At 46.0% G+C, this 21,463-nt stretch overlaps 1 protein-coding gene across 2 annotated transcripts in view; it reads right to left on the reverse strand.

Annotated features, from left to right (window-relative positions):
• Positions 1–465: 465 nt before the first annotated feature.
• Positions 466–21,463, reverse strand: part of HIPK2 (homeodomain interacting protein kinase 2) — a 123,542-nt gene continuing 102,544 nt past the window's right edge. For both annotated transcript variants that reach the window (XM_027660778.1, XM_027660788.1), the window contains exons 10-15: positions 17,795–17,937; positions 17,252–17,428; positions 14,354–14,635; positions 4,251–4,498; positions 3,069–3,229; positions 466–1,341 (exon numbers count right to left, since the gene is read on the reverse strand). In XM_027660778.1, coding sequence (XP_027516579.1) covers positions 874–1,341; positions 3,069–3,229; positions 4,251–4,498; positions 14,354–14,635; positions 17,252–17,428; positions 17,795–17,937 — 1,479 coding nt within the window. In that variant the 3' untranslated portion in view covers positions 466–873. The remainder of the gene's footprint in view (positions 1,342–3,068; positions 3,230–4,250; positions 4,499–14,353; positions 14,636–17,251; positions 17,429–17,794; positions 17,938–21,463) is intronic.

Genomic DNA, 21,463 nt, shown 5'->3' on the forward strand with positions numbered 1-21,463 from the left:
GGCAGAGGGCTGGGGGCAGCTAAAATGTCTCCTCCTATACTAAAACGGCTAGGGATTAAAAAGGAACATTTCCAAAAAAAAAAAAACTAAAATAAAACGCAACTGAAATCCAACATACATTATTAGAGATCTTGTTTAGGAACAGTATTTCTCAGGGATTTATCCAGTGTGTTCAAGAAAAGGGAGAAATACCCCCGTTGCTTCTGCTCTCAACCAATGCTGCATGGCCGGATTTGCCCAGGTGCGTTTAAATGTAGCAGTGTTAGGTCCAAATTTAGAGCACTGGGACAACATTTTATCCTCCTACCTCAGCCTCCCTTACCCACTTTCTTTTTCCATTAAAAATCCACCAAAACTTGTGTATACTTTGGGATACAAAAACCACTGCAAAGGTGGGGTATAAACCCTCTGAAAAGCTGGATAAATCCCTAATCCATATACCTATAGGATTAAAAACCTAATGGATTTCATTTTAGGTGTTTTGGACAACAAATTTCTAAATGTAGCTCACTATTGGATGAAAATAACCTTTAAAAGTCTGTTGGTGAAGTTCTTCAAAAGACAAGACCCGCGGGAGGGTCCTTCTGCTTCTCTCTTTCTCTCTAGTTTGGTGCAGAATGGTTGGTTTTTTGTGGTTTATTTTTTTTTCTGTTCTTTTTTTTTCCGTTTTCTTTTTTTTTTTTTTTAAATAAAAATTGTAGAATTGGTTCTCCCCCTTCTTTCCTCTTTTTCTTTTCTTCCTTAAAGTCTCCTTCGTTCAAGTTTCACACGAGCCTCCCATTGCATTGTTAAGTTTCTCATGTTCTTCAATACAAAAGCGGCTGCCTCACTCCCCCCGGGATGGGTGCGTCTCTTGCTCTTTTATTCCAGTGTTTAGATGTAAGGGTACTGGTTCACCTTGGTAGGGCTCAGTGGGTATCCAGTGTAGACTGTGGAGGCTGGAGAAGCACTGATATAGGTCTGGTGGGCAAACTGAGCCTGGTACTGGCTCGGGTGGATGGTGGGTGAGGGCAGGACGCGCGGGCCCATGCTGACAGGGACCTGGTGGACGATGCTGGCGGGGTAGGTGGTGTGCTGCACCGCGTGCCGTGCAGACCCTTGGGAGGCCACCAGGTGCGCGACGGTGCCCGTGGAGCCCAGGGCGGCGGGGGCGGTGTATGTGTACAGGTGGGGCTGGGTGGGCAGGTGAGCAGCGGCCGCCGCGGCCAAGTGGGGATGAACTGTACCATGGCTGGGACTATTGTGCGGGAAAGAGTACGGGGCCTGAGCTATCGTTGGAGTGATGTAGGCTTGCTGTCTCCGGTGACTCCCTGTGCGGTCGGTCGTGATGTGCTGCTGGGCCTGGATAAAGACAGCAACAGTGATAAGCAGTTACAACACGAGAGATGGCTCTTCACCTCCTCAGTAGTGCCTGGGAACCTCCCTGCAACACCAGGACTGCCTCAGGGAAGTCTCTTGTGCTCCTCCTGACACCCGCAGCACCACCAGTCTTCCCTTGGAAACGGGTGACAGCAATGAGTCCCTCTCAAGCCTAGGTTTCATACATCATCCCTGTAGTTTCTTACATTGACTGAAATGCCCCCCAAGAGGTCACAAGTCCCTCAGTTTGAGCCACAAGCTGCTGGCACAGCTTTGGATGCTCAGCTCCCAAGAACATCTTCCACAAGTCCAGCTGTTCACACAAAACATGGTTTTTGTTAGTGAACTCTCTGCTGACAAAATGTACTGTGCAGACAGCTCAGGGGAATGAAATTGCCTAACTATGCCTGGAACAGGCAGTTTATTTTTGCTCAGTTTGGGTGTTTGCAGTTAATAATTTCCTTGGTTAGTAAAAATAACCATGTTATTTTTTAGAGATACAACCCTTGGTTTGATCAGATCCTGCAGGTGTCTGGTGCCCTCATGTAATCTGCTATAGTTACTTGAGCACAGGCAACTTCTTGCAGTGGGACAGGAGCAATGCACTTTTTTTCCAGGGATTTTCTAAGTTGTTTTCTTGCATTGCATAATAATGTAAGGAGTTTTCCCTGTCATTTGTAGTCAGAGCATTAAATTACCCATAAAGTAGGAATTAGAAGGCAAGAAGGAAAATGCCCCATGCTGTTTCCGTCTATTCTTCCAAACCTTCTCACCCTCTTTGCAAGCACGCCCTGCGCTGTCATTGTGGTCTGAAATGCAGCAGCCACACTCCTCCCCAGCTCTTGCAAACAGCATCTTGCCCAGTTCCTCCATTTTCATGCACTTTTATTTAAAATTTGTTCACATTTTTAAATTTCATTTCCATTTTGAGGGGGAGGGGACATTCTTCTCCATCAAATTACTTTTCTTTTTAAAAAACAGCTCTGTTCATCCACCTGTCCTCTGAGCTCTCCAAACACTGGTAACTGTGCTGTAACTTCTCTACTCTTGTTACCTCACCTCAGGGAAGAAAGAGCCCCCTGGTGCAGGATGTGAAAAGGCGATTATTTACTGAAGCTCCCGTCTAATCACAGACTGTGGAACATTTTGAGAACTGTATGCTTACAAGAAATGGGATTTGCCCAGATCTCAGCTCACATTTATCACAGGATGGATCAAACTCCTAGGTCACGTATATGCACAATGAGGTCATATGCTCATGAGGTCATGTGTATGCACAGAGGCTTTGCTTTGACTTCTCTTCCAATCCCACAGCTGGGCTTATGCACTTCACTTGCAAGATATCCTCCCCATGGCTACCTATAGCTAAGGAGAACTCAGTCCTTCCTATGTGCTCCTGCTCAACTCTGTTGGGGCCAAGCCGTTGCACTTCCCTCTCACGTTATTCCCACTCACACTGTTATTCCCACTCACATCTGACTTCAGAACATGTGGTAAGAGTACCTACCACTAGCCCACTCAAGGGTGTGATCTGCACTACCTCTGCTGCCTGAGTGGGAAGATCAAGGTCTGCAGTCAAGTAAAAACCAGCTGATCAAACTCAACATAGGGCTCAACTATCACTAGACTGGAAGGGGACAGTCCGTGCTGGAGGAGCAGTAGGGAACAGCTGGATGATGCACCACCAAAATCAGTCTTGGCTGACTTACCTGACTTAGATTAAGAGGCTGCTGCTGCTGGAAATGTGCTCCTGGTCGCTGCTGCCTATAGGCAACGGCTCCAGACGAGCTCCCTGAAGAGTGACCGCTGGTGGAGGTCACGGTGCTGGAGGACTTGGACTTGTAGGAGGATGAGTGGTGACTGGTGGTGACTGTGCCAGGAAAGGAAACACATTTGTAGCTTACATCACATTCTTTAATTGCTCACCCTACCTTTTCCTCACTGAGTCTCCTCCAGAGTGGCTTTTGGGAGGAGACATACAACAGAAGCAGGGTAAGAAAACTGTTTCTCTTAATTAACAGAATACCTCAGCAGTCCTTCGTATACATGACCAGCCTGTTATCCTAGAGGCAGACAAGCAGACCTGATAACTGGACCCAAAGCAGGCCTGAAGAAGGCTTTATAGACCCTTCAGAAGTGCAAGAAACTGTTCTGCCAGCAGAACTGTACAACACAGGTACAAATCCCAAGGAGAGGAAGGAAAGTATGGTGTGCACAGCATAAAAAAATCCCTGTCTTGCCTAACATCAAGGTGAGTGGGAAGGGAGGGAGAAGGTGCTGGGGGGGGGCTCACCCTTTGAACCTTTGTGTTCACCAGCAGTGCATCAAAAGCAAGGACTGCCAAGTAGCTAAAAGCCAGTTGCTTCATGCCAGACTTCCACCATAAACCTTCTTTCAACATATCCTACTATCTAGCATTGCAGAGGTTCTGGATGAGCAAACCTCATCAGTCCATAATGAAGATCCTGGGGAAACGTTCTTCCCAGAAACATCAACAAGTTTGGATGAAAATTCACACGTGTTTTCAATCTCTTACCCATTTTAAAATACACCTATGGAAAGGCAAGGCAGCAAAGGTTCACACTTGCATTTGTGAGCCTTTAATGTCAAATGTTGAGCTACAGGCTGCATTCTGTTCTTGGGTTTGTACAGAACTAACTGGGTCCGACACTTGCCCCCGTGACTCCTGAGTGAACCAGGGTACATAAATAATGCAATATGGCTCCCAAGAACAGATGTGTCACTTGAGAGAAGGGTAGGAGCACGTGGGTTTTTTGGAAAACAAAACAAACAAACAAACAAACAAACAAAATGAAACTGAACAATGAGATTCTTCCAAGATAAATCATTTATTTCTTACTAATTTTCTTGACGGAAGAGGTGCAATTTACCTGGTGCCAGGCTATCGCACTCTACCAACACCTCACTGGCCTGGGTTTTCAGTGGTGGCACGATGATCGTTCGGGGGTTCCCACTGCAGTGAGTCTCTGGAACCCCTTTGGTGTCGTAGCTGTTCCCGTTATTCTGCCCTGCACGGTGTTGCACGGCATAAGGGCTGTTGTTGCTGGAGGAATCGGAGTAGGGGGAGTCATGCACGGTGACACAGCTGATGACATTCTTCCTTTGCTTGGACAAGGTGCTGAAACACAAACAGACAAGTGGAAAGAGTGATCAGGCAATGATCAACTCGAAATCACTAGAAGACTCTGCCTGTGGCAGACTAGCTCCATAAAGGCAAAGCACATCCTTCAGTCCTCCGCCAGAGAGAGGCTGCTTAAGCCAAATCCCAGGCTTCAAAACTCACTCATTACTATTCCAGGAAAGCCCTCATGGAGGTCAAGGAGTGAGTAAGACATTGTGTATAGATCTTATATTCACACTGCTTAGAATAGCACTGAACCAGACTGCCAGATTTATTTTCAGACTGCTTTTTATGTATGTGTGCAGTAGAAGCCCAGCACTTATACTATGCTTTGTTGCGAGTCTCACCACCCACACAAAAACGTGGCAGTTTCTCCCAGCCTTCCAGCAATGATTTAATAATAGATGCTATGACTTTTCATGCTTAAATTCCATGAATCTACAAAAAACACTCCATTCTATTTACTAATATGGTGCAATGGGCATATATACTCAATAAGCATCTGAAAATGAGGAATGAAAAACAAAGAAATGAGCAAAGTATGTAATGCTTTTGATTTTCTTTTTCTCTGAATAGGCACTGGGTCTCCTGACTCTAGTGTGGAATATCAAGGTCCTGCTGCAACTAATCTATCTATGACATCAAAAAAGTGATTAAAAAAGAACATCAACACTTCCCAGATTAGTGCTAGAAGTTCATTAGACTAGACTGCATGAGTACGATTGGGATTTGCTCTGCTATTGTGTCTAATTATTCCTGATGGTTTCTCCTTCCTGTTATGAGCTTGTTTAGGGAGAAAAAGAGAGCGAGAAAGAGGAGGGAGGAAGGGGGATGGTGAAGATTTGCTTAAATGGCTCACATCCTTGACAGTGCACAGACCTTGACTACAGAAAATAGCTGTTATGTTTCACTGATTGCATTATGTTGTTATGGCAACTGAAGTTTTTAAAATGATGAAAAGAAATGGATAGCACATAAAAAGCTAAGTAATTAGGCTTAATGGTGGAAACAGCCCCAACAGGAACAGAAATGACATGGAGAAAAGAGAATCTTAACTTCTTGAGTGTGCACTTTAAACAGAGAGAGATCTCTTTCCCATAGAGTGTTCTCTCCGGTCTCCCTCTCTGCCTAGTCCAGTCCAGTGAAGAGCTGTTAAATCCACTCTGAGTCTGTGATGGAGCTGTTTGCTGCCTACTCTCAGCATTGCTTCTTACCCAAGGAAAGGCAGGTGGAGCAGACACTGAGAACAGTTTCCTTCCAAGGACATTGTTTGCCATATTTATTTTTCACAGTGCTAAAGGAACACTGGTGGATTCCCTTCCACTTGTCCATTCCAAAGTCTCTCTGTCAGCACTCACAAACTGCAACTGACTACCTCGCTCCCAAGACTTGGGATTGAAAACCTATTACCTTTTCCTTTAAAGAATGCCTTGGGGTGATGCATTCATAAACAACTTACCATCACACACTTTCCCTGGGCTATCATCACAGGATCCTGGTGTGTCCCAGGGAGGACACACAACCATGTCCGTTCTACTCACAGTGAAAAACATGTCTCAAGAGGCCCCTGCTATTGTCACTTGAAACAGGGCAGATGATAGAGAAGGAGATGGAGGTATTGCACAACAATCTGGAATTGGAAAGTGATTCTTCCAGGGGCAAGGAGGTATCAACAGGAAAGATGTACAACACCAAACCCTCATATTCTGGCTTTTCACAAGGAGCGGGAGAGCTCTGGATTAGAAATGGAAAGAGCAATAGCATATCTTAGATGGACGACAACTGTATGTGAAGAAAGATGTAGCAGTTTGGATACGCTGCTACGAAAGAAGAATATTAAGCCAATAAAAATGACTAATATTGCATCAATATTCCCCTTTCCATCAGTAGAAATGCCTGTAATCACACATTTATGAGTATCCATGCTGCTTGCCCTTTGCAGCTACCCTTGGCTGCCAGTTGGGAAGAGAGATATATTCTTTATCTCTGACAGTTATTACATTTTATAAAGAAAAATCAAGTCACTAAAGAGTTTTCTGACAACTGATAAGGTCTAACTATTCTTTTACAGTCCCTTCTTTACATAAGTGGCTGAGCTGCTGAACTGGAAATACCTGCTCTCAGATGACACTTGACATGGGAAGGTTGAGCTGTAGAACTGGAAAGGTAATTTTCTGTGTAATCTGTGCTATTTATTGTTTTAGAATGGATATATTTTTCACCAATTTGATTGAGGGCTTGTCAAAGCAGGGACCATGAGAATTTTTCTCCTTCAGAGTGTCAAAGCTCCTTGGTTACAATAAGAAATTCAAGTATAACTGTTTGCTTAAACAAATAAGTGACCCCAAATCCAAACCTTTCCAGAGAAAGGGACTGTAGCAGAATATTAAACTAATTTCATGGACTGGAACCTGAAAAGGACCAGAACTATGGTCCTGCCAGGCCTTACGCAAGTGCTCAGCAGAACTAACACGTCTCATCTCCCAAAGTCAACTGGGCTATTCCTGTAACAGGGCTAAAGCCCATGGGTAAATATTTGTAGGATTAGGGCCCAAGAGATCAGCCTCTTGATTCATCAGGCTGCATCATTTCAAGGACACAAGGAGTCCCATTGGAAGCAGTTGGATTTCTGTATTTAGGAAAGGTAGCACAACTGCAGTTAATGTTACAGCAGGCAGAGAAGTCACTTGGGACTAATCACACACACACAGAGCTCAGCACCTGCTGTACCATAGCCTGCCCCAGAGATTAAGGGTGGGAATTTCAAGAACATCAAAGGCCTAGCTCATGCTGAAAATCAGTTGATTCACAGGCCTAAAGATATACGCTAATCCAAAATGGAGGCTTTTGAAAATTCAACCCAGCAGAGTTAGGATTCCCCCTACTCAAAGCCTTCTTGCTCGTCAGCAGCTGTTCTCCTTCCAGCTCCCTCTAAGGACTCAGCTACTCTCCCCACCTCACAGTAACCCAGGAGTTATCTGTGTGAGGTTCAGACTGATGTATCACCTTCCCTGCTCACAAACTATGAGGACTGAGAGCTTTTACCTGTTGACGCAGCATGTGCCTACTCAGCAAGCTTACTGTATTCCTATAACTCAGCCACAGCTTCTGGGGATGTTTGTGCTTACACAGAAAAATACTATTAAAAGTCTTGCCCCCTTCCTATTAAGCTCAGTCCAGGCCTGGTAATTGCTTTCCCTCCTGCAAGCACAGTCGTGGCAGCATACGTGATTTAGTAGTTTTGGGAGTCGGTATGTGTTCCTGGTCAGCTTGTGTGCCTGCCTGCATATGTGGGTAGGTGTATTCTAATTCTCCAGAAGAGGGAGGGGAGAAGGTTACTGAAGTGGCAGTGAATCCATATACACAGAATGAAAAGCACTAATCCAGAAAGGCATCTCAACCCTTACTGCATGGGGCTATGCCCTCCCTTTTGAAACAGCAGCTGATAAAACATGCATTGCTTTGCACATTTATTAGTTTATGAGTAGTATCCTATTCCCACCTTGTCCTGAAAAGCTTGTTCTCAAACTTGGACGCAAAAGAAAAATTCATGTCCGTCCAATGTGCAGACACAGAGCATGACCATGTCTTTGATCAAGTAGAAGCAGGTTTTGGAGACAGCTCTCTAACATAACATCACTCTCCTGAGTGCACAGCAGAGATGGACACGGGTCCCTATTGTCTCCAGCCAGGAAAAGTAATCAGCTAGAAGAAACAAAAGACAGTTTGTGCACAGGCACCAGGCAAGAAACTAAGGTGGGCATCTGATGATGGAAAGGAGCTGAAGGCAGATGTTGAGAACAAAAAATGAGAGGAAATAAAGGAAAGGAAGATGCTGAATTAGGCGTTAATGCTGAAACCACCTCAATAGCCAAGGACAAGGACAGGGACAACAACTCTTATAACAATGCAACTTGAGATGATTTCTACTTGCTGAAGGCCCAGCCCAAAAGCTGGGTGTGACAGCATTGCATGAATGGGATCTTTTTTCTCCCTGGAATACCCTGAGTTACACCAGAATCACAGAATAAGCAAATGGTGTCTAATGGGGGCAATTCTTCAGTGTGTGGTTCAGTCCAAGAGCTACAAACCTTTCAGTGTGTCTGACACTGTAGCAGCATAGTCTTACAGCTCTCAAGGTCACAAACTTGGCCTTCCAGTTTGGAGGATGAAGAAAGCCATCGCACAAGAGTGCCTTTGAACTGGTGTGTATATACAAACAGGGCATGCAAGCTTTACCTCACATAACAAAAACCCTGTTCCAGGTCTCTGAAAAGGTAGTAACATGCAGCCTTTTCAGTTTGCTGCTTCAAAATAATCCACCTATCCTAGGAAAGTATAGAGTCAGCCAACAAAAACCCACGCTACAACTGCAGTCGCTCTCTTCATGCTGAAATTTTATGCCATGCATAGCTCAGTGTCGAGAACATGCCCCCCCCCTCTTCAGCTCAACCTCCATCCTGACCTGTTAATCTGCTCTCACCTTCTTTGTGAATTTGTGATGGTAAGAGGCCATTTTATTAGGCTACACAGGACGTGCCGTAGCTATTTAAGTCATATATTCTGAATTGCTTAGAAGGTTGTAAGGGTCCTGCTGCTGAAGGTTTGCTGACAGAGCTACTGTCTATCTCTGTTAAGTATTAGTTGCATGTCATCGGTGTGTCTTCTAGGAGATGGAAGGCACCAATCTTTTTACCAAATGACTGTGGTTAGTCAATGTATTGCTATGCAGAGTCAGTGCATTACTATGTACAGCATAACACAGCTACAATAGGCTGCATGTCAAAAGAGAATTACAAACGGTGTTTTGCCCCTACCACATGCACATCAGCAAGTTGGCAAAAACACCTGTTTTGTGCCTGCCAGCAAATTCTGTGTGTAAGGGGAATTAAAGTCTTCTGAAGTGGGGCCCACCACCATTGCACTACAACGTGAACAATGCGAGTAACAACTTGCATCAGCTTAAGCTCCGTTATAAAGACAGACTGTCTCTCACATAGAGGACATTGTATAGTTTACCATCTTAAGAGAGAGGGAAAAAACCACAACCCTGCAAGGATTTTGTTCCAGCGAAGATGGTCAATGAGGCAGTTACTGAGTATGCTGATGCAACAGCTGCAGTCAGCCTGCCTTGCCCAGCAAGACAGTGACTACTCTGAGGATCCCATGGAAAACCAAGATGGGGATATGTTACTTATGACACCAGCATAGGCAGTGGGGAACTGAGGGGCTCTCTTGTCTCTCTGCGGTGGAAGGACCCTCAAAACCTACCACCTGAAGGCCATAATTGTATTGTTTCAAGACAAATCCTGTTTTCCTTGTCTGCTGCACTCATTGCTTGAAGGGGAAGGATTCTTGGCACATCACAACAGCCACCTCCGCTGCCCTTCCTTCCACTCCTTCCTCCTGCCATGCTCTGTGATGAGTCTCTTGGTAGAATGCAGAAATACCCCTCATGGAACCAACAGTGCAGCCCAATGCATCCCTCCCCAGGACCTTGTGTGCTCTCCCTCCCAGCCACAATTCCAAGATGCCTTTGTGTCTCTCCGCTCCGTGCTTAAGCTGTTGCTTTATTTTTTCCCACTTCTAAGCTTCAGAAATGTTTAATCAAGGGAGGATTTATATTTAAACTAGAGCAACAGGTGAAGTTGCACACTGGGGAGTACTTAACCCCTACTACTTGCTACTTGCCGAGCATGTGCTCCAACCACCACAACCACAGTGGCACTATCGGTCAGTTGGTCTGCCTGCTTGACTTTCTTGCAAGAGCAAGCAGAGAAACTAAAGAGGAATAAATTTTAAAAAGCAAATATCAGTCTACTTTCTGTTTCACTTTCTTCAGTGCTTTACAGGTTAGACCTGAATTCTTCTATGTAGAATAAATAACAGTTGGGGTATTATCTTACAGCACAGCAGTGAATGTCTCTTCGGCCTGTGAAATCTTTTCGTAAAGGATGCAGAGCCGAGAGTGTACAAGTACACTGATGGTAAACAAACAGGGTGACAAAACTGTTTCCTGTTCATAAAATGCATTTTATATGCAAATTTTCCCCCCTGCTGTTTGAAGGGACAAAATGTCACATACAATGTGGGCATCAGAAACCAGGTAAAAACAATTCCATTCGATAAATTTTTTCCCCTTTTATTTTGACTATTTCAATTTATTCTTCTTATTATTTGTGTCTGTTTTGAAAGAATAAAACTCTCCATTAAAAGAGAAACAAGAAGTCTTCTCCTCTAACACTTTCTCCCCTTAAATAAAGGTCAAAACTTTTTGCAGTTTTGAAGCTTCGCCAGATTTCACTGTATTACTAGAAAAAACTCAATGTATCTTGCAAAAAAGCCTTGGTTTTGATGAACTGACCTTTCTAATCAGGATTTTGCCCCCTGAAAATCTCTGACCATCTCTCTGAGGATGGTCCCTGCTGAACTGTACCTGAGGTTCCTCCTTGGTGACTCTGCCCCAGGCTCGGGGCTGGGGCCCAGTAGATGGCCCCCTTCGACAAGGCTCCACTAAGCAGGTCCTCCAGAGCTCATCTCACACCACCTCCCCAGCACCTTTACCCAACAAGAGCCCAACATTTTCAGATGACTATTGATTTTATAAAGATTACACCGAGCTATGCTCATCAACAGTGCAAAAGGAGCGATGTGCTGCCCTGCGTTCCTGATCAGCTGGTATCTTATAAACATGTAACATAACATTTCCTACTTTTCAGTAGGAAAAGGAAAATTCTGCCCATCTCATAATGATTTTTTCAGATTTTTCTTTCACCAATAAAAAATTCATATCCCCTGTATGAGAAAAGCTCTCTCTGCTGCTCTGGTATTAAAGAAAGGCTTTTCTGATGGAGTAAATCCAAGCCGTAGGACTCCTTTCCTGCATCACCAACATAATATTTTTTATCAACATTACCAGTACTGCTTAAACTGAGACTGACCAACTCTTACATCCTCAAAGGACCTACTACTTCTCACAACCACAAGTAGCTCTAATCTCTCTTCACTGAGGAATCAATAAAATAAGCATTTTTAGTCTCGTGGGTCAAAAAGAAATTTCTAACCCTGTAAGAAATAACAGAAGGAAGTGCTGTAGCAAATTCAGGAGCTGATCCAATGACAGGGAAGTTAATGCAAAGCTACCATTGCTATCAACTACCTTTGATCTGTCAAGTGACATACGATTTCTATATTCTAACCTAGAAAAAACTAATATTGCTAGGATGTGACCAATAGCATGTTTCAAATGATTCCTTATTTTTCACCCCCACACCACAGCTATTGCCCAATATGGTAATATTTGCATATATGGGTGAGACAATGCATTCTTTGCATGGTTTCATTTTCAACTCAGATCCTGAACCTTTGGGCCCTGATTACATTAATGCACATACTTCACTGTCACTCCCATTTTTCTTGGAGCCAAAAAAATAGGCAAGTGAGAAAACTTGGAGTATTTTCTTACATGTGACAAACTTTCAATGAGAAAGACTCCAACTTCAGCAGGGACAAAGTTCCTTGGTATTAAATGCTGATACTTTACTGGAAGCTACACTCTCACTCCAGCTGAGACTATGGTATTAGATATACCCAGGTTAAAAGGCACTGAGCGAATTGATTTCACTCTCCTGGAGACATTAACCAAAAATTCTCATTCTGGACATGCTGTTTTCCACCTGTGCCTCTGCTTCTAATTCTCTATTTGCTCTGGATACATCTGCACAGGCAATTTAACTCACTCTGGAATTCCAAAAGGTGCCCGAGAACAGCTCGTGTCCATGTGAAATGTCTCTACACGGCTCAGAAATTAAATCTAGCTCTTAAGCTTTGGCCTTCCAGGAATGCTGGCATCCTGGCACTCTGTATAGATATGCCATATGGATACAAAAAGTAGCCAGGGATCTGATCCCAGGCAGGAACGTGTCCGGAATATGCTTTAGTCACATCAAAGCCAGTTTGTTTATGTAAGTCTGGCTCTTGGGACAACTTTTCAAGCCCCTCGGCAGACCCAAATATTTTAATACCTCAAACTCCCAACTCAATTTCCAGACATGTTCCTGAACTTTGTTCTGCCTGTCTTCCTGGAGAGGTGTTGAGTGAAGCAACTGGTCAGACGGCAGCAAAGTTGAAGCAGAAGAGACAACCATTGGTTGAACTGGATGCAGTATTCCAGCTCTTCCCTCCACACCTCTCTGGACCGAGGAAAGACACCCAGATGGTAAGTTTAAGTATTTGCACATAATTCCAAAAGCCTGGCATCAGCACCATCGGTAAACATGCTTGAAAAGAGCTCCCATGACCCTTGAGATACCTGCCCTCTTCATGCTGCCCCACCTCAGTTTTCAGCATCTCTTTTGTCTTGCCCTTACTTTCCCATAAGAGCCCTGGAAGTAGGGGCTCATTATTTCTTGTCTACCTGACTTTCACACTCATCTTCACTCAACTCCCTCTGGAACCCCACTTTCTTCCCCCTACCAAAGCAAGGAATGCTGTAGCAATTTTTAATTTTATTTCTTTTTATTTTTAAAGTGAAATATGTTACACTGTCCTGTGATCAAGTGCCCATGATAACCACTGCATTCATGGCAAGCCTGACTTTGAGAGGCACTGAGCTCTTGCTGCCCAGTGGAGTTCATTGGTAGGGAAAAGGGGAATGGGAAGCGGCAGTGGCTGTCAGGAGGCAGCTTGAAATTCCAGCCTAGATGCCTGAATCATATGGCTCCTTACAGATTTTTAGTTCCTGGAGGCCAAATGCATCTCATCTGTTCTGTGCACATTTGCAGGCTTCACTTATCATCACAATGCAGAGATGCAGAGATACAGATAGGTATCTCCAGTGATTAGAAAAAAATCTGGCATGGAGTGTATTTTAAATAAATAGAAAAATAATTATCTCTCACCAATACTGGAAAGATAAGGTTAAAAATTTCCTAGTTCAGTTACCAATATAAAGATGGTAAAATTATTTAGCTGTTTGCAAGACTACTTCTCTACAACTTATAAAGCAGAGCAATGTCTTGTGACTGGCATCAGATGGGAAACCTAGAGCACTTGCATGTGATGAAAGGTGCTGAAAGGACAGTCCTAGAAAATTAAGTCCTCTCTGATCCACAAGAGATGATCAGCAGTGGCAGTGGTCCTGGGCCACACTGTTCAGTCAGGTGAGTTAATTCCCTAAGGAGCAAACTCAGTCACCCTGGTGTTTCTAGCCTCATCTATGCCTCTCTGCAGTCAGACAAAAAAGCAGTCAGTTTCTGCCACTTTTACAATAGTTCAAGGATGTTTTGACAACACAATCAGAACTAAGCAAATCTCTTACAAATATATTTATTATTGTTGAGTGTTTATGACAGAACCATTGTTCCTGAGAACCTTTTTAAGAAAAATATCACATATCGAAGGTGTCATTTAATGCTCTTTACAGATGCCTGGATCAGTTAGAAAGAGAAAAGGTAAATTTAAGGCATCTTCCTTCCAAGCCCTTCTTTTTGTCTTTGTTTTAAACAGCTGTCTCAGAGAGGCTCATCACCATAGGCTCTCTGAAGTCTCCTTTCAACAGAAGTGAGATAGAGAGAAGTATTCTTTCCTCTTACAGATGAGACACTCTGGCATGGGGAGACTACTGCACTTCTCCAAGGTCACACAGCAAATGTACAGGCACAGAAGGGAGCTTCAACTAAATCTATGCAGTCCTCAGCTAGTATTTTTTCCTTTCAAATGAAAGGAAAAACTGGATGCTGACACCCAAATATAGCTCCTGGAACCCTACAGCAACCCCTGGGATGCTCCAACACTTCGCTGCCTCTGTCTCTTTCTCCTGCACACAGGGAAGAGCAGAGAGCCACTGCTCACCTGGTGGGTGCATGCTTCTGCTCCTCCTCTTCATCCGTGTCGCTGCTGATAGTGATGACACTCACTGCGGGGCTGGGGGTGTCGGGAATGATGATCGTCTGCCGCTGCCGCTCCCGCGTGGTGCTGGTGGCCACGTCGCCCCAGCCGCAGGTGACGGAGGTGCTGCAGGCAGGGCTGTTGTGCACCATGGCACAGCGGGGAGGCGTGTTCTCCTTCACTCGTTTCGACCGCTGGGGCGAGCTGATGGACTGAGAGGATGAAACTTCATAGGTGGATGTGTTTCTGGAAATGGGAAAAGGTGTTAGTTGGTTAAAACTCTGTTTGCTCAAGTTGCCCGTCACCAAGGGCTTGTGAGTCCCGGTCTCTGATTCAGTGGCACTGGTCTATGGAGTCTAGGAAAACTGCAAAATTGACACAGTCACCTCTTCAAAGGAGAGAGTGCCTTGCATGACTTATTCATATCATTGGCTGAAAAGCAGTTTCTTGTAGCAAAAAATTCAATTTTTTTTTCCTAGAAATTTCCAGATGAGAAATTCTGCCTCTCAGGAGTTTGCACTGGGAGAGTAGAGGCTAGTCACACAGCCCAGACATACAGAACAAAGGCAGGCACTCTATGGCTGTCACAGGAGAGAGAACCACCTAAATGATCATCTCTTTTGCCTGTATCCTGTACAGATGCATCATGACCAGATATTTTTTGGCCAGAAAATGCTAGAGATAAAATTAGAATTTGCTGTGGAAAACAACCATCATTTATCAGGAAAACTGGTTTTTAATTTAATTAAACAGAAATCAATTTCTGTTTAAGAATCTTTTCAATGAACATTTCCTGCCCAATACTTTGACCTCTAGGACAGTGGTGTCCCATAGATGAAAGCAGGCAGAAGGGAGGACATATACTCAGGTTCATTTAATTTCCATGTGAAGCAGCATCCAGCATATGTAAATCAGAAAGAAAAGAAAAATATTCTTATTACACAGTAAAAAAGCATTCTCGAGTCCTGTTTTTTTCCCAGTCTTCCTATGTCAGCTTCCCTACCAGACCAAGCAGAAAAGGCTCACTTGGATCAGGGGTGTGAACACAGAACCTATCCACCCAGCAGTGCAGCGTGGGTCTGCAGATGGGGTTATTTACCAAAGCACACTGACTAAAGCCCATTTCACTCAATTCCCACACTTTCTTTCTCCCTTGTATTTCTTCTCACTACTGCAGAACATCTGGAGAGTCAAAAAGGAAAAAAAACCCCCAAAGTTCTGGTTTTGTTCCACTGTGGGGCCTGGGCTGCATGTTCAGCCTGGCCCTAAAGCTAACAAAAGGAATAGGTGGCATCCATCAAAAGGAAGTCACCCTGACAGTATATCACACTATACCAACTTACACAGGGTCTTTTGCATAACAAATGGCTGCACAGTAGCATTCAAAGTGCTTTTTGAATACCAATGAGCAGTGTGGAGTACCCTCCTTTCCAAAGGAGCACGTTCCTCATTTGGCTACAAAAGAGTCACAATTAATGAAACTGTAGAAAGCCCTTGCTCTGAGGGTGCCCAATTCCTCCTGGACACTGCCATCCCTGCCCCTGGAGAGTGAAGGGAGAAGGGGGGCCCTGCACAGGCATACTGGTTGCAGCAGGTGCTCTCTTTTGCTGACTTGCTGGGGACGTAGCTGCCTCTCCTCTGTGTTACTGATTGACTAAGACAGCTGGAGCTCACCCAAAGTAAATTCAACATTAGAGAGTAGATACATGGGAAGGATTTAAATTTGACTCTTAACTAGCGTCAAACTGGTTGCAAACTCAGAGCTCCTCTGGCCCCAGTGCAGTCACCCAGGAAAACCACAAGCTCCTCTGTTTTTGCCTCTGCACAAGTGGTGACCCATTTTGGTTCTCTCCCCTGCACTGTTATGTTTTGTGTTTTTGTTGTTTTTTCTTTTTAAAGCAGCGTCATAGTTGCACAGCCCAGAGGACCTTCCCCAGAACAGGTACACATGCACTTTAAACATCCTTGTCCTCTAGACAAGCTTACAGTGCTGTGACAGGCGCCGCAACCATCCTACCATCTGAGTTGTGCAAGAAACCCCAGTCTCCTCCTTGCAGAGCCAAATGGTAGACTGAGAGCCAATAGATTCTAAAGACTGCCCTTGTGTGAGATATCCTTATAAAATGCTCCGTTTTGTGCTGCCATGATTATATCAAGGCCAGCACGGAGATCTGTTGCTGGTGTGTACTGCTGAAGATAGGGACTAACCACCTATGTTAGGAGCTAGAGAGCCTGAGGTGGCCTAAAGCCACCCCAGTCCTCCACTCCACATGGCATTAAAGCTCAGAAGACAGGTCATCACTCTGTTGTTTTTGAAAGGGCAGATCTTGTGTGCACACATCAGGCACATGTTCCCGAAGAGGTCCCCTGAGGTGCATCACCTCATGGAAGTGCAAACACTGGACCTCAGGAGTGCTTCTTCCAGATGATGAGGGAAGAAAAGGTGTGTCAACTGGGCACTGCGGCACACTGACCTGAGAATTCAGTTACATTTTTAATAACAAGGCCTCAGGTAATCACAGCAGCATAACAAGTGTATGAACAGGGCCCAAGTCTCCCATCTTGCATCTCCTGTAGCCACTGACTCCCATGCAAAATGATGCTCACTGGGTGTAAAACGCACCGGATCACCTCTTACCTGCCACTCTCCTGACCTGGGTGCCAAAGAGCTGAAGCAGCAAAGACTCCAGTCACAAAATGCGTAACCTAATCCCTTGCAGGCTGTGGAATAAACTTTATTCTGCCCTGCAGATGTCAGTGAACACCATGCTGGCCAGCACAGCTGCATCGCAGGGCTGCACTCGGAAGCATGGGACCCCCATCCCACCACCACGGCCAGTGCCGGGGTGGGCACACACTCACCGGGGCGCCGACTGGTGCTGTTTGCTCTTCCTGGTGGAGGTGGCGGCGGGCGGCTGGCGCATGACGTGGGCGACGCCCACGTTGACGGGCTGGGCAGCGGGCAGGGTCACGTGGCTGGCCAGCAGCGTGGGCTGCTGCATGATGGGGTTGTAGTGGCTGCCGTGAGCGTGCGTGTTCCTGCGTGGTGGGGAGACAGGCACGCGTTTAACACGCAACCAGCTGTTCCTCGGCAGGCTCTTCCACAGGCTCCCACCGCCCTTCACCAAGGTACCCTCCCTTCCAGGGCCCACTGGGCTCCTAGTCCACCCAGGATGGAGCGTTTTCCCCAGGGAGCAGACTGAAGAGAGAGTTGTGGGCACAGCACTCCACTCCAAGGACATGGAACAGAGAAGATACCCATAGCTTTCAGACAAGGGGGCGACAGGCTGCAGCCCTTCTCCCTCACAGCCCTTGTGAGACCCCATCCCTCCTGCCCCCACTCTTCTCAGGCCTCTTCCAGCACTGGTGGGTACTTCAGGGAGCCTCCAAGCACCTCCAGTTTACCTCCAGTCTGCCAGTGGTTGGGTGCCTGCCATGGACTCTGGGATGACGGTCGCATGCTGGACAGATGTGTGGGTGGCCACCCCAGTCAGCTGCTGCCAGGCAGGAGGGAGCAGGATCTGCTGAGTGCCACTGGGCCACGCTTGCTGTCAGACAGAGGGAAAACAAAAGGCATCATGCACCAAGCATGAGTGGTGGTCCACGCTCACCCGGGGCCCCCAATAATTATCATGATCATAGTACATAGCTCTTACCCCCTTTAAATATCGTTAGGAAAGCATGGTAAAAGCAGTAAAAGTCATCAATATAGAGGATCGAAAGGAAGGGGGAAAAGTCCCTGCCGTACAAAGCAGCAGCTGTGTTTTAGGCTAAACTCGGAATAGGAGGGATCAAAACTAGTTGGCATTTCAACCCAAAGATCAAACACTTTAGCACCTTTTAATTTTGACTTTCCAGATCAGCTAGGCCCATTGTCAATTTCCCCCTCCTACAGCCAGTTTTCTTTCTCACCCCAACAGGACTTCAGGAACTTAAAAGGAATGAAAAAGGAAAATGAACTTTTCAAGGACCAGGAAAAAGAACTGGGCTTTAGTAAGGAGGGGGAAAAGGTGAATTTGGGGATACAGAAAGGGAACACCTATAAGCCACTGGGTGCTCCTCAGAAGGAACATCTTGCTACACAGCCAAGAAGCCCAGTTGCCTGCTTGCAGCTCACCAGGAGCCTCTCTGGGCAAAGCATAGTGAAGCCATGCACAGCTATGTATTGCATGCCCGTTCTCTCCATGTGCCTTCCTGCTTTTTCTGAGTGAGTGCCCCCCTTACAGGGTGTAAATTCCTGCCCTGTGAGTTGAGCCATCATTCTGGTATGCAATATCCCTCCAGCTGCGCTGCCACAGGCATGACTCAGGTTGTCCTGCTCCAGTGATTCCACACAGTCAGATGGTTGGTTTTTTGACTTGGGAAATTTTATTTGCTATGTGCTGCCCAAAGGCAGCTCTGGCAGCTTATCACTGCCTGGGCTGAGGAATGCAGGGGTATCAGCTATGACCCACTTTAGTCCCAACCTGCACTACTATACTGTGTTGTGTTATCTCACAGCTCCAAGGAGGCTAAATTTGAGGGGAGGCTTGTTCCAAGCATACATTTGTCCCCTTCTCCATCCTCACAAGAATCCAGTTAACTGTCCCCATGATCCCCTCCTATCCCCCAGTGGAAAAAAACCCAAAAAACCACTCCCCCAAAAAAACACCTTTTCCCATTCTGTTCCGAAGTTTGACTGTCTTGTAACTTTCCATGTTGCTGAGTTAGATGAAAAGGCTGCTACAGTGAGGCCTCTCACAACATCTGCAAAGGATGGACAGTCACAAGGCTCCTGAGACCCTTTCATCTAAGGAGCCACAACCATAGGCTGCTGCCGCTTGGAGCAGGTAAAAGAAAGAGGCAAAGACACTAAAAGATCAGGGAGGAAAAAAGCCTTTTTATTCTTTTCTCTTTTTTCCCCAGTTTTGCTTTAAAAGAGAAGACTAAACTACTCTTGCAGTCAGTCCCAGGGGACTACCTGGATTTACTTGCAGAGAAAACTGCTTCCTCCCTTTTCAGGAAGAGAACGAAACAAAACTAAGCTCCTTGCCTGACTGCAGTGCATAAATTTAGATGCAGTGTCAGGGTCTAGGCACAAATTCCTCACTTATTAGGTAAGGACCACTGAATCATTTAATCTGCAGATAAGACTTGTCTAGGCTGATCCACCAGCACAGCACGCTGTGTTCACACACGGGAGGCTTGTGGCGGCAGCCACAGCCTGTTCCCAGTTATTGTATCACTATGAAATCCTGCAGCCGTGGTGGAGCACCGCGCTGGCCCCCGCGCTCGGGAGCCGGGGGATCCCCTGGTGCGACGGAGCTCGTGCTCCGGATATAGAGCAGGAGCGACTAATGGAATAACTGTGTTTGTTCTGAAAGCCGGTGGCAGGACCTCCGTGGGAAGTGGTGTTGGGAAGGAGTTAAGAGGAGGGTAAAATCAAGAATTCAGGGCATTATTCAAGGACAGGGGACAGTTCTAGGTCACGTCATGGATGCCTGCCAGAAAACTGTGCAGTTTTGTCTCTTTTGAGATCAAAAGCCACAGAGAACTATTAGAAAAGACAGGATCAGTCTCCTTTCACCAGTCCCTGTGCATACAGTATGTGGACCACATTTGCTTGAGAGGGTGAAAATAGACCCAGACAAGTTACAAACAAGTTACTGACCCCGCATCTTGCACGCTGCTTGCTCTGCCTTGCACCGCCTAGCTCCATCCCACAGACTGCAGACACACAGCTGCCAGAGATGATGCTCAAAATCTGTCAGTGCCTCAGCAGGGGGTCCCTCCGGCCCCTGGAACTCCTTCCTCCTTCCTTCCTCTGGTGCGGTTGGTCTTGTACAAAATGTACAGGGTGAACTGGACGCCAGCTGTGCTGGGATGCAGTAAGGCCTTACCAGCCACAGGCATCCTGATGAGGTCAAGCACAGTGACCTGTGCTGTGTGCTGGGAGCACAAGGAGCAGCACCGTGCCCCATCGGTGGGACAAATAAGGCAGGTGGAAAGACAGAAGTGGGCTCTGGAGGTGCTACACTCTCTGCCGGGAACAGGCCCTCTAATAGTTGGAGCAATCCCGTGGTCCAGTCTGAAGAGCATTAGATAAGCAGCTGTGCATGAGGGGAATAGCTCTCTGCTGGGAGAGAGACACACAGCCGCTCAGAGATCAGATGTGACTACAATGCATCACAAAGAAGCTGTGTTTTTCCATTCGGGAAACTGGAATTGGGTACAGATTTGTTTATCAGACCAGCTGCTCAGCCCAAACTGAGTGAGGCCCGCGGACACCAGATGCCACCGGCATCAATCAGAGTGTCCTGCCACCAGAGTGACAGCTAGCATTTCTCATCGCGCCAGGCAAACAGATACATCAACAGGCAGACTGCCTCTCTTTTATTAAATCAAAAATTAAAAATCTATGCAAGTGAGGAGAGTTTCTCAGAAACAGCTTGAATTCCCTTTTGGAAGTGGCAGTAAATAAAATGTCGGTAGAAAGTATGAAAGGGGCAGCCCAAGAAATCGGCATTCGTGTGGCAGAGGCAGCACCGAAACTGGTAACCTGTGGGAGGGAGGGTGTTCAGGAGGGTATTTACTACAAACATTTCTCATTTGTATGAAGTCCAACAAGGCTATCTCGAGAAGAAAGAAGGAGCATGAGGTCCTGAGATCTTTCAGGTTCCTGCTGCCTTTGGGATACTTCAGATCACTCCTTCAAGCCCCACAGAAAGCACACCATAGGAGGCCTGGCAGAATGATGGGGGCATGTAAAGCCCTGTGACCTCCTTCATCCACTGCCTTGGCTGACTCCTTGCACAAGCAATAGGTGCCAGGCTCTGAGCCTGCACATACTGCTCTCGCTTTGCCATGGCTTTTGTTTTGAGTGCCTCATAGGCTCTCCTTTCCTACCAAACAAGAGTGGTGGCCCACGTCTGTTGTTACAACAAGCTGCAACAGAGATAGGTTTGATGTTTCAGACAGTCCTCTAACAAAGGCTCTGCTATTGGGAAGGGGTAGGGCAGGTGGAAATCATACAGACTGCAAGTTGCATTTTGATCCACCAGATAAGCACAACTGGCATCTGGCAAAGGAAGGCAA

This window comes from Corapipo altera, unplaced genomic scaffold (genome assembly GCF_003945725.1).
Source record: "Corapipo altera isolate COAL_440 unplaced genomic scaffold, ASM394572v1 1, whole genome shotgun sequence".
NCBI classification, from domain to species: Eukaryota; Metazoa; Chordata; class Aves; order Passeriformes; family Pipridae; genus Corapipo; species Corapipo altera.